The sequence below is a fragment of the Pelodiscus sinensis genome, chromosome 31 (genome assembly GCF_052426305.1).
Source record: "Pelodiscus sinensis isolate ZL-2025 chromosome 31, ASM5242630v1, whole genome shotgun sequence".
NCBI classification, from domain to species: Eukaryota; Metazoa; Chordata; order Testudines; family Trionychidae; genus Pelodiscus; species Pelodiscus sinensis.
In genome coordinates, this window is record NC_143082.1 from 9,161,715 (window position 1) to 9,173,632 (window position 11,918).

The 11,918-nt window shown below is 57.6% G+C and overlaps 1 protein-coding gene across 2 annotated transcripts in view; it reads right to left on the reverse strand.

The window, feature by feature from the left end:
* Nucleotides 1-4,820: 4,820 nt before the first annotated feature.
* Nucleotides 4,821-11,918, reverse strand: part of TESPA1 (thymocyte expressed, positive selection associated 1) — a 28,179-nt gene continuing 21,081 nt past the window's right edge. For both annotated transcript variants that reach the window (XM_075902084.2, XM_014575377.4), the window contains 2 exons: nucleotides 11,726-11,810; nucleotides 4,821-10,029 (listed from right to left, as the gene is read on the reverse strand). In XM_075902084.2, coding sequence (XP_075758199.2) covers nucleotides 9,779-10,029; nucleotides 11,726-11,810 — 336 coding nt within the window. In that variant the 3' untranslated portion in view covers nucleotides 4,821-9,778. The remainder of the gene's footprint in view (nucleotides 10,030-11,725; nucleotides 11,811-11,918) is intronic.

Sequence of the window (11,918 nt, forward strand, 5' to 3'; positions counted from 1 at the left end):
TGAGGCCATATCTGGAGTACTGCGTCCAGTTCTGGGCCCCCCACTGCAGAAGGGATATGGACGCACATTGGAGAGAGTCCAGCGGAGGGCAACAAAACTGATGAGGGGGCTGGATCACATGACCTATGAGGAGAGGCTGAGGGATTTGGGCTTATTTAGTCTGCAGAAGCGAAGAGTGAGGGGGGATTTGATAGCAGCCTTCAACTTCCTGAAGGGAGGTTCCAAAGATGATGGAGAGAGGCTGTTCTCAGTAGTGACAGATGGCAGAACAAGGAGCAATGGTCTCAAGTTACAGTGGGGGAGGTCGAGGTTGAATATTAGGAAAACTACTTTACTAGGCGGGTGGGGAAGCACTGGGATGGGTCCCTAGGGAGGGGGTGGAATCTCCATCCCTAGAGGTTTTTAAGTCCTGGACTGACAAAGCCCTGGCTGGGATGATTGAGTTGGGATTAAATCATTGGGCAGGGAACTGGACTCCATGACCTCCTGAGGTCTTTTCCAACCCTAAGACTCTATGATTCGCTGCAGGGTGGCAACTCCATAGCACGCCTCCCCTCTGTGCTTCTGCCTACAGCGCTGGGCAGCCACAGAGTGGTGGCTGCTGACTGAGGGCCCAGCTCTGCAGGGAGCAGCGCTAAAGTCAGAGGGGCAATACCATACCCTGCCATCCCTACTTCTGCACTGCTGCTGCTGGCAGTGGCCCTGACTTCAAAACAGGGCTCCCGGTCAGCAGCCACCATTCTCCAGCTGCCCAGCCCTGAAAGCATCACTGTAGGCAGCAACAGCACAGAAGTAAGTATAATAATAAACCAGGGATCTGTGGCTGGTTTCTCGGAACTGGACAGAACTTGTTTGGGGTAGGTGGGATTGGGTTCTATGACCCCCCACCTGTGCTCTGGGGCATGGATATTGCTGGGGTGTCAGGACCGGGCCGTGTCTGAGCACTGCTGAGGGCATCCGCTCAGGGCAAATTGCTCAACTTCGGGGCTCCTTACAGCCCCCAGACTGGTGACTTCTCCAAAGAGGCCACAAACCAGTCCCACAGAGCACTTCAGCAGCCTGCCGGAAGCCTCACGAGTTAAACCCCTCTGACACCCCAGCAATATCCATGCCCCAGATGGCCCCGGGCATCATACACAGGTGGGGGGTCATAGAACCCAATCCCACCTACCCCAAACAAGTTCTGTCCAGTTCCGAGAAACCAGCCACAGATCCCTGGTCAGTTTACCCTCTGGATCTTACCCACAAATCATGCTGAGCCAGTCCTTTAGCATCTAACATCTAAAGGTTTATTATTACAATAAAGAAAAGCATGAGAGTAAGGTTGTTAAAGGATAGTACATTACATGTATCGAATCTCCCAGTCCTCCATGCAGGCTCTAGCAGAGATGTTACAGCTGCTGGCTTAAAAGTCCTTGTTGCGCATCCTAGGATCAGGATGGCTCCACAGTTCTTCCCGGATCTTCGATCCCTGCAATGCTGCCTCTGGGATGAAGTGCTGAGCTGAGAACAAAAGATGGAGTCCACCACATGGCCTCTTTATACATCCTTCCTGGTCTCTTCTTGGCTGCAGCAGGTCATCTGGCCAGCGGCCTATCCCTGTGTTCCTTGCTGGCAGCCCTTATGTGTCAGCCCTCATTCTTTAGGTGTGTCCTTGGCCCATTGAATGCCATTGTCCCACAGGGCCTCGCTAATTAGCATGTCCATAGGCCCAGGCTCTGCCCAATGCTCAACCACATACAGAGAAATATTCAGTATCCACACAGATTACAGATTCCTAACTACACACACAGACATCACACAATCACACGACTAGCGTACACAGGGTTAGCAGACAGTAAGCTTCTATTCAAAACCTCACATGGCCCCCTTTTATACCATTTTTGGGGCCAACACCCCCACCTATGGGTGCATCAGTGATCTGGCTGCTTCCCTCAAATTCAGTAACACGACACAGGGAATGAACACTCCCAGCCACCCGGGTGCCCCAGTGATTCATCCGGGGGTTCGGCGCCCTCAGCTTCCCCAACTGCAGGGGGGCCATCGATGGGATTCACATCCCCATCTGTGCCCCGGAACACCAGGCCTCCCAGTACATCAACAGGAAGGGGTACTTCTCCGTGCTCCTGCAGGCCATGTGTGACCACCGGGGCCAGTTCACAGACATTAATGTGGGCTGGTCCAGCAAGGCACATGACGCCAGGGTGTTCCGCAACTCCTCCGTGTGCCAGAGGCTGCAGGCCGGGACCTTTTTTCTTGACCACCACATCAGGGTTGGGGATGTGGACATGCCCGTGTGCCTGGTGAAGGATGCAGCCTACCCCCTACAGCCCTGGCTGATGAAGCCGTACACAGGGCACCTCAACCCCTCCCGCCAGGCCTTCAATTCCAGGCTCACCAGGGCCCACATCGTGGTTGAGGGGGCCTTTGGATGCCTGAAAGCCAGATTTAGGTGCCTCCTCACCTGCCCCAACCTCGCCGAACACAATATCCCTCCCTTGGTGGCAGCATGTTGTGTGCTGCACAATTTGTGCGAGTGGAAGGGGGAGGCTTTCCTGCCAGCCTGGATGGCTGAGGCTTACTGCATGACTGGCCAGTACGCGCAGCCTCGCACTGCTGCCATCTGGGAAGCCCAGTGGGGGGCCGTCCGGATTCAGGAAGCCCTGAGGGAGAGCTTCCAGGTGGAGGAGGAGGACTGAACTCTCCCTGCATGCCCCACTGGGGCCTTCTTTCACCCTTCCCTCCTTCCCCTTTCCCCTCCCTAACCCCCCTTCCTAATGTCAAATAAAGACACTTGTTTTGCCAACAAAAATCTCTTTTTATTTTATATAACTGGGGTGGGGGGAGGGAGGAGGGAAGGTGGGAGAGGGGAGGAGAAAACCTGGGAGGAGGGAGCTGGAAGGGGAGGAAGGGAAGGGAAAGCTCAGGGTTGGGGGTCCTGCTGGCTCTCTTGTCTCACAACACTGCGGGTTCGGGGGCGTCGGGGGGGAGTGGGTATGGAGGGTGGGGCAGGAGGGGGAGCAGGGGTGGGAAGAGGAGCAAGAGCTGGGGTGGCCGCAGGGGCTGGAGCAGGAGGAGGCAGGAACCTGTCCACCAGGGTCTGGAGGTGCCCTCTGAGGGCACGGCTCTGCTCCTCCAGCACCTCCAAGCTCCGCTGCTGCAGCCGCAGGTCCTCCTGGACCCAGTTCTCCTGGATGCGGATCTGGTGCTCCAGTAGCTGCAGGTGCCGCCTCTGGTAGTCCTCCAGGTTCCTGGTGCGCCTGCTGGCCCGGGTGCGGGTGGCTGTTGCAGGTGGGGTGGTGCACCCTGCAGTCCCAGGTGCTGCGGCCGTGGTGAAACAAGAGCAGTGGTCAGTTCTTCCTGGGGACATGGTGGGTGAAACGAGCCCCCCTCTGCAAGGTGAGGTCGGCATGTGGGGAACGGTCCAGGGCCCCTGCATGACACCCAGCTGCTGCTCCATGGTGGGCAAGGCCCAGGTGCACGGTCCCTGGACTCCCTCTCCCCCCACAATCCCCATACTCATAAGGGGAGCATGATGGCACTCACGTGTGGAGCCCTCCCCGGCCTCGGACGACACAGCCGATGTGCTTTGTGGGGTGCCTTGGGGATCCTGGGTCCTGGGCAGGCTCCCTGCAGGCTCCTGGCTCTCGGCGTCCTCCTCCTCCGTGTCCAGGATGGGTCCCTCTGCCCCGGGGTCTATCACCACCCAGGGGGCATGGATGGCATGAGCCCCCAGGATGCAGTCCAGGGCCTCAAAGTGGGGGGTCGGCCCCTGACTGGGCGGCCCTGGAGTAGGCCTGCCGCAGGTCCTTAACCTTGCAGCGGACCTGCTCCCGGGTCCGCATGTGGCCCCTGGCGGCCAGGCTGTCAGCCATGCGGCTGTAGATGGCCGCGTTCCTGTGGCTATTGCAGAGATCATGGACATTGGAGGCTTCCCCCCAAACCTTGATGAGGTCCACGATCTCTGCACTAGACCAGGTGGGTGCCCGCCTCTTGCGGCCCTGGGCAGGCTCCTGTGAGCCGCCAGTCTGGTCCTGGGAAGAGGGGGAAGGTCTGCACTATAAAGAGAGGGGGTGAACCCTGAAGTTTATCCTTCACCTGGGGAGACAAGGAAAACCAGCTCCTTGAACTCTGTGGGGCTCCTGACTAAAGCTCGCCCACTGTTGCTGGAAAAGGAAGACAGGTGAGGATATGTCCTTGACTAGAGTGTAGCTTAGGTCAGAGCCTTCGGAAAGTGTGTTCGTACCTTGGTTTGTCTGCATCCCTTTCTATCTCTAGCCCTTGTACATATTGCTTGAACCTGCTCTCCGTTTAATTAAATAACTTGCTTTACTTTTTCTATAAGCAACCCTGGGCTTGGGTTGCGCTGGTCTCCAGTCACTGTAACAAGCTGTTTGTTTCCTTAAAGGAGCAATGAATTTATAACTCCTGTGCATGCTCTGGGAGGGTATGTCTACACTTGCCCCCTAGTTCAAACTAGGGAGGTAAATGAAGCATACCGAAGTTGCTAATGAAGCGTGGGATTTAAATATTCCATGCTTGATTAGCATATTCACAACTGGTCGCCATTTTAAAAACTGGTAGCCTGAATTAACTCACCGTGTGTAGACGTGGTAGTCTGATCCAAAACCCTTGCACGAGGAATAACAGTTAATTCGAGGGAAGGGTTTTGGATCAGACTACCGCGTCTACATGCGGCGAGTCAATTCAGGCTACTGGCTTTTTAAAATGGTGACCGGTCGCAAATATGCTAATCAAGGGCAGGATTTTAAATCCCACACGTCATTAGCAACTTTGGTATGCTTCATTTGCCTCCCTAGTTCAAACTAGGGGGAAAGTGTAAACATACGTGGAGAGGGTGGGACACACCTGCCCTACGTGTGCAAGAAGTCTTGCACAAGAAAACGTCCACGCTGCCATGTGCGAGCTGTGCTTTTGCACAAGAGCGCCCGTGGCAGTGTAGACGCTCTCTTGCGCAAGAAATCCCTGATGAGCATCCGCACTGCCCTCTTGCGCAAGAGCTCCTGTGCAAAAGGGCTTACACCTGTTAAAAAGGAGCGTAGCTCTGCGCAAGAAGTCCTCTCTTCCCACGCCGTACTGTACATTTCCTTGCACAAGAGTGGGTGGGCAGTGTGGACGCTCTGCAGATTCCTGCGCAAGAACAGCGGTACTTGCGCTAGAAGCTGCGAGTGTAGACATAGCCTAAATGTTTAGGATTGCTGCCCGTTTCATCACACGGGGGGGGGGAGGGGGGGCAGAGGGGGTAGGGAGAGCGTTGTTCCTCTGTTGTCCTCTGCCCTGGCTTTGTGTTTATGACAACCGAAATGGTACCATGCCAGCACAGGAAATCCTGAGATTCCAGATAAAGTTTTTTCGTGGTGGTACAGAGCAAGACGGGGGGTGGGGTGCACTGCATGCAATGCAATACAGGAGTGTTTCTTGGTTTACACAGCTCTTCTGTGAGGGGTGAAGGTCGGGGACAGAGTCCCTCTGGCTGCACCCCCCGGCCCCCTAGGGAAACTGGCAGCCCTCTTCCCTGGCTTCTGCTGGTCTGCGCAGCTGCCCTACAGAGCAGCCCTCCCTGCCTCGGAAATGCTGCTGCCTGCACAGCTCAGCGGAAGGCAGGATGGGCAGGTCCCGTGGAGGAAAGGCATCTGGGCTCCTCTGGATGTTTCCCTGCAGTGTGACAGTGCCAGCCCTGCCACTTCCAGGGCTTCTCCAGTAACAGGCATGGTGCCTCCCCTGTACCTGGAGGTGTAGGGCCCATGGGCAGATGCATGGGGAGGCAGATGCCGATCGTCCATCTAGGGATGCAGGACAGTGGCAGTGCTAGAGTGCTCCTGGCGGCCATATGGGACGTGGGCTGCTGCTTTCCCGCTGGGTGCCACCTAGACCACAGCCCAGATAGCACCGGCCAACGAGTCACTGCGCTGCTGTTCCCCTAGCGGGGGGAGGAGAGAGCTGAGCTCAAGTCGTGGACCACCTGGGAGCCAGGTGTGGACCACTAGTGATTCGTGGACTGTACTTTGTACCTGCCCTAGGGTGTGGTAAGAGCCGCCTATGGAGATCAGGCAGCTGTGGAGCATCCTGGGTACCAGGGTGCCCAAAAGCAGGCCCCGACCCATGTCTCTGCCCCCCAGGGCATGTGGCCCAGGGCAGGTGGAGAGTCCAGGGCTCCACACAGCAGCCCAGGCTACCTGAGCAGCTCTTACCACAGTTGAGGTTCTGGCCAGGTCAGGGCGTGGGGCGCTTAGGGAAGGGAAGGAGCAGGGGACAGGGCCCCAGAGGCTGGGGGGCAGTGTTCTCTGTAAACTGAGAACTTGGGCAGCCACTTTCAGTAGAGATTCAAATACCACCCACCTGATTAGCAGAGTGCCCACAGCTGGCAGCACGTGTTTCCACTGGTGGTGCATGTCCACACATGCCTTGATGCACAGAACAGCACAGAACAAAATTTATTCCATGCACGAAAGGGAAAAATTAAAGGGAATGTTGCTGGGGGGTTGGGGGGGGAGACCAAATGTTCTTTGTGACTGGGGCCCCAATAAATCTCCATCTGCCTCCGCTCGGAAGAGGCTGTGGGAGCCCCAATCAGTGCAGACCCTGCATCGGCTTTGGGAGCCCCATTTGAGGGACACTGGCAGATTATGGTGCATGTCAGGTGTCTCCTCCCTTTCCGAGACAGTTCCATTGATGAGCTTTCCCTGGCTGGAAATCCCATTCACACCCACAGGGTTCTGGGGCAGCCACCATGACACGCTTCACCCCGTACCCAGCGCTGCCTGCAAGTCGGTTCTCTGTGGGTGGATTTCCTGTAAACACTTATTTGCTGGCTTAGAAACTGCAGAAGGAAACAGCAGCTGGGATTTGCATAAACTGGTTTTAGGGGCTCTTAGAGCCATCGCTGAGCTGCTGGGGGAACCACAGGGTGGCTACGACTTGGGTATTTGTACACCCCTCCTGGCTGACCTCGCTCTGAGCAAACCCACCCTGAGTGAGAGCTGGGGGCTGTGCCCACACCTGTGACTATTTCAGTGATGGTAACCAGCAGCATGGCTCAAGCTGCTTCTCTTTTCCTGTCCTAGATGCCTCTGCAGCGCTGAGTCCCTTGCCCAGGTCCACAGTGGGACTGAACCTCGGGTGCTAAAAGCAGAAGCCAGCACAGCTAGAGCTAACAGACCATCTGCACTCGCTTAGGGGAGCAGTAGGTTCTTGTCCTCTTCTGTCTCGCACACCCAGAGGACACACGCTGCACAGACTCAGGCGGTTTGGGTTGATGAACTAAGTGTCACATCCCCTCCTGCCAGCGCGGGGCTGGGCAAACCTGCTGGGATCAGCTCCCGAGTGACTGGAACTGTCACTGCAGCTCCTGACGGGCCTGCTCCCAGCTCTGGGGATGGCTGCTTCATGCGTGAGGGGCTTGTGATGGGGCGTACAAACCCCACACGAGGCAACAAGGGATCATTTGGGGCTTACCTGCCTCACCACACCTGTGGCAAATGCTCCATCTCCATTTGCTCCTTTGAGTGACAGAGCTGGAGCAGGCCCACAGCGTGAGCAGAGGGAAGCCCAAGACTCTGATGTAACTGACCAAAGGGGGACCCACCCCAGAGACAACCAGAAGGGAAAGTACCTGGTGGTGGCCCATGGGCCTTGGGAACCCTTCTTACCTGTTGTGGGTTAACTTTCCCCATCTGGAGAAAACCTTGGACTAACCTGGAGGTTCTCAAACTTCACTGCGCCACAACCCCCCCCCCCCGACAATAACAATTGCTTCATGACCCCAGGAGGGGGAGGGGCAGCAGCCCTGGCAACCCCATTCAAAGGGAGTTGTGACCCACGTTAGGGTCCCTGCCCCACAGTCTGAGAACAACTGGACTAAGGTGACCCCAGGGGGGCAGGTGGGAGGAAGAGGCGTAGGGAGGACAATTTTAAGCAGCGACTACTGTTAGCCCAAAGGGCCCTGGATCAGAGCCCAGTGAAGTGAGAGGGCCTGGCCTCCCCTCCTTTGCAGTCTGGTGTTACAGCTGTGACCATTAGGCCACATTTCCCAAGGGGGAGCTGTTACAGGGTGCCTGCGCTTACAGGTGGGAAAAGGCATGAGAAGCGGCTTGTGAATGTGCTGAGGTCCAGGCACACCCAGAGCCCTCCAAGGTGCCAACTCTGCGGGTGCTCTGGAACTGGGAAAATAGAGGGGGGGCTCAGGACCCACCGATCAGCTCCTCCCCCTCCCTCCCAGAGCCTCCCACTTGATGTGATCAGCTGTTCAGTGTGCCGGGAGGGCTGGGGGGAGGGTGGGCCTTGCATGGCAGGTGGGGTGGGTGGGGGCGGCACGGGGTGGGGCCTTGGGGAGGGAGTGGAGTGGGGACACCCATGTTGAGATAGTGGAGAGCACCCATGGCCCTGCCCTGTGGAGAGAGGGGACTGCCGGGGGCCAATCTCTTTAGTCCCTCGGGGCCTGTTTCTAATCAGTGAGTGGGGATCAAGCCTCCCCATGTCACAGAACTACAGGGAGTGTCGGGGCAGGGCTCAGCCATGGGCAGCAGGGCAGGCATGGCCTGGTCTGGAAAAGGATCACAATGGTCACCCCCCACCAGTGCCTAGGAGTGCTGTGTGGGGGCAGCATGGAGCCCTACCCCTGGGGGGCACTGGCCATGCCTCAGGCAGTGCAGCTGAGTCACCATGGCAAGAAGTAAGCATACAGCCCAGGGAGGGAAGGTGCAGGCAGCAGCTTGTCCGGACATTGCAAAGCAACCTACAGGTACCACTCTCAGGAGCCTACAGCAGGCGGGGATCCAGACAGACCTAGCGCCAGGCTACAGGTGGGGAAACTGAGGTACAAAGAAGAGACTCACAGTCAACCAGCAAGGACTCCAAGCCCTGGCTGTAACTACCTGTATCCCAACCCCCTTGCCCAGTGACTGTGAGGGAGGGATGGAGGGAGGGGAACAGCGACTGAGGGAGAGCATGGGGGCTCAGGAGGTGTGCGTGTCAGGGCAGGGGACTGGGCATGGATGTTCGGTTTTGTGCAGTTAGACAGTCTAGTTGCTGGGATTGGTGAATTAACCCACAGAATCAATTCTGTCCCCCCACAGCCAGCCTCTGGGGTGCGGGGCACCCAAAGCTGGCGCCTTTGGGCCTGGAGGAAGGTACCTTAAACTTGTATCCAACATACAGCTCCACAAAAGTGCACAGCCATCTTCTCCCATGTGTTTATTTACAGTGTGCATGGACTGTTGCTGGGCACTATCCAGCTGTCCTAGTGTTGCAAGCGCTACAGCGTGAGTAACAAAACCAGTCCCAAAGTGCTAGTGAGGGTGTGAGCGGTGAGCCCTAGACCCCATGGATCCGTGGAGCAATTTGTGCCAGCAGGGGGCACACAACAAAGACAAGTGAAACCCCATAACTCCATCTGACTGTTACTCATGGCGGTGCCCAAGTGTTGCTGATGGTGCCGGTGAACCAGGGGCTGGGGGAGGAAGGACAATTTGCTGCTTTTGGCAGAAGTTCTGAGTCCACTTTTCTTTTTTAAACCCCAGAGCTGTCCCCACAAGCCCACCACACCCTGCCCCTCTGGGTCACCATGGCTGCCTGGCAGGTGGCTATCCCCTGCCAAGCTTGCTCTGGGGAGCAGTGCCCCTCCTCCCACTCTGCACGCCTGGGCTCTTCCCAGGCCAGGCACTGTTCCATGCCCCATGACACAGAGTGCAGGGGATCTAGCTCCCCCTGACCCAGGAAGCCATCATCCTGCTGCCCTAAGGGACATGTCCAGACCCTGTCATAGCTCCAGAAGGGGCTTGGGATGGGCTGCGAAGCCGTGTGTGACCTGGAGACAGCTGGTGTCTCCTTGCTGCTCAGATGAATTCTCAGCCAGGGAGACCTGCCCTGTGTCACATGGACCCTCCATTGGCCTGCAGAGCGGGGAGCCGGCCGTGCCAGGAAGCTGGGTGCTGGGCGTCAAGTCGGGCACTGGCTCCTCCACGAAACCGCTGCTGTCAGACTGTGCACTGTGGGCATGGAGCATGAAACCTAAAGCCAAGAGAAATACAGGCTGGGACCAGGCCAGGCACGGCACCTCTCTTCATCAGTACAGTGCACCACCCCTCTGTACACGCTACAACTGCGCAGGGAGGCTGTGGGCAGGGCTGTGCTGGACGCAGGTTTGGGGACAGGGCACGGCAGGGTAGGGCAGGGCTGTGTGGCTGTGTGAGGGGCTGTGGGCAAGGCAGTGCAGGACTCAGGGATAGGGGTTGGAGGCAGGGCTGTGCGAGGGGCTGGGCTGTGTGAGGGGCTGGGCTGTGTGAGGGGCTGTGTGCAGCAGGGCAGGGCGGTATGAGGGCTGGGGGGCAGGGCTGTGTGAGGGGCTGGGCTGTGTGAGGGGCTGAGGGCAGGGCAGCAGCAGGGCAGGACTGTGTGAGGGGCTGGGGGCAGGGCCACGGCAGGGCAGGACTGTGTGAGGGGCTGGGGACAGGGCAGCAGCAGGGCAGGACTGTGTGAGGGGCTGGGGGCCACATGCAGAGCTGGGGGCTGGGTGAGGAGCTGAAGATCGTCTGCAGGGGCTGGGTAGGGGACCGAGGGGACAAGTGCAGGACTGGGGGCTCAGCGCAGGGCTGCAAGTGAGGCTGACTCTGCTCTCTCCACACCCAGCCTACCAAGACAGGATCTCCAGGCTCAGTTGGGCCCTTTGAGATCCCAAGCCCAGAAGGGCCCACTATGATCATCTAGCAGCCTGACCTCCGCTGTCACTCTGATGAGAGACCTGCCCCCAAAACCATTCCTAGGGCAGAGCTGGGAGAAAACCATCCAGGCTGGATTTTAAAATTGTCGGTGCCAGAAAATACGGTTGCCAGGTGTCCGGTATTCACCCGGACAGTCCGGTATTTTCGGCTCCTGTCCAGTAAAAAAAATTCAGAGTGTGCCGGACACCTGAAATGTTGGGTATTCTCTGAAATTTTCCTCGGCCAGGAGGCGAAAATGCCGGGCACCTGGCAATCCTACAAACACTCAGCGCCCGGCCTCCCCTGAGCCCTCCCCTGGCTCCCAACACCCCCAGTCCCTGCTTACCTGGTTCCCCAAGGCTGCCGGTCAAAAGACCTAGGAGAAGCAATGCTCAACCGCTCCCCTGTTCCTATCCCTGCGCTCACTCTTAAAGGGGACAAGCTTTTAGTGCTGTTTTATTTTAATTTGGGGGGGGCTTACTTGGAGTCTTTTTTTTGTTGTTTTTGCTCAACAACTTTGGTCTCCTCCCCCCCTTTTTTTTCCCCCTTCAACAGAATTTTTTCCCTTTTTTGGGGGGAGGGAGTTTGGTATTTTTGTTTCAACCATCTGGCAACCCTAGCCAAGGGTGAGTTCTCCTCGCTGTCAAATATGTACACTCTGGATTTGTCTGGCTTCAACTTCTAGCCCCTGGGAGGCGTGGGACCTGTCCCAGCGTTCCCCTTCTGGTGTGGCTGACACCCCGGCTCCCAGACTGCCTGGCTCTGTTGGGCGTAAGGGCCTCCCACTCAGCTGTGCATCAGGGCGAGATTCTGAGCACCCATCGGCTCCAAACAGGGCAATGCCCAGAGCCATGCCTGGCCCAGCTCCTCTGCTATCTGCAGCCCCCAGACATTGCTGCTGTCCCCTCCCTTCTGGTCCCAAGACTCTGACCCAGCCCCCTCCAGAGAGCACTGGCAGCTGGAGCACGGCCATTCCCTGCACATGGCCCCAGCCAGAGCCTACTTACTTCTCCGGTGTCTTGGCAAGGCTGGTGCAGGCAACCAGGCGTCTGCCTCGGGGGCACCATCCTCATCCTCACTGGCGCTTTGCACCTGAAATCAAGAACTGGTTGAGTGCAGGTCTTGCACTGAGGCCAAGGGGGGCTGGGGCTAGCAGCTCGGAGTGACCGGGGCACCCGCACATGGCCCACAGCTGTCTTT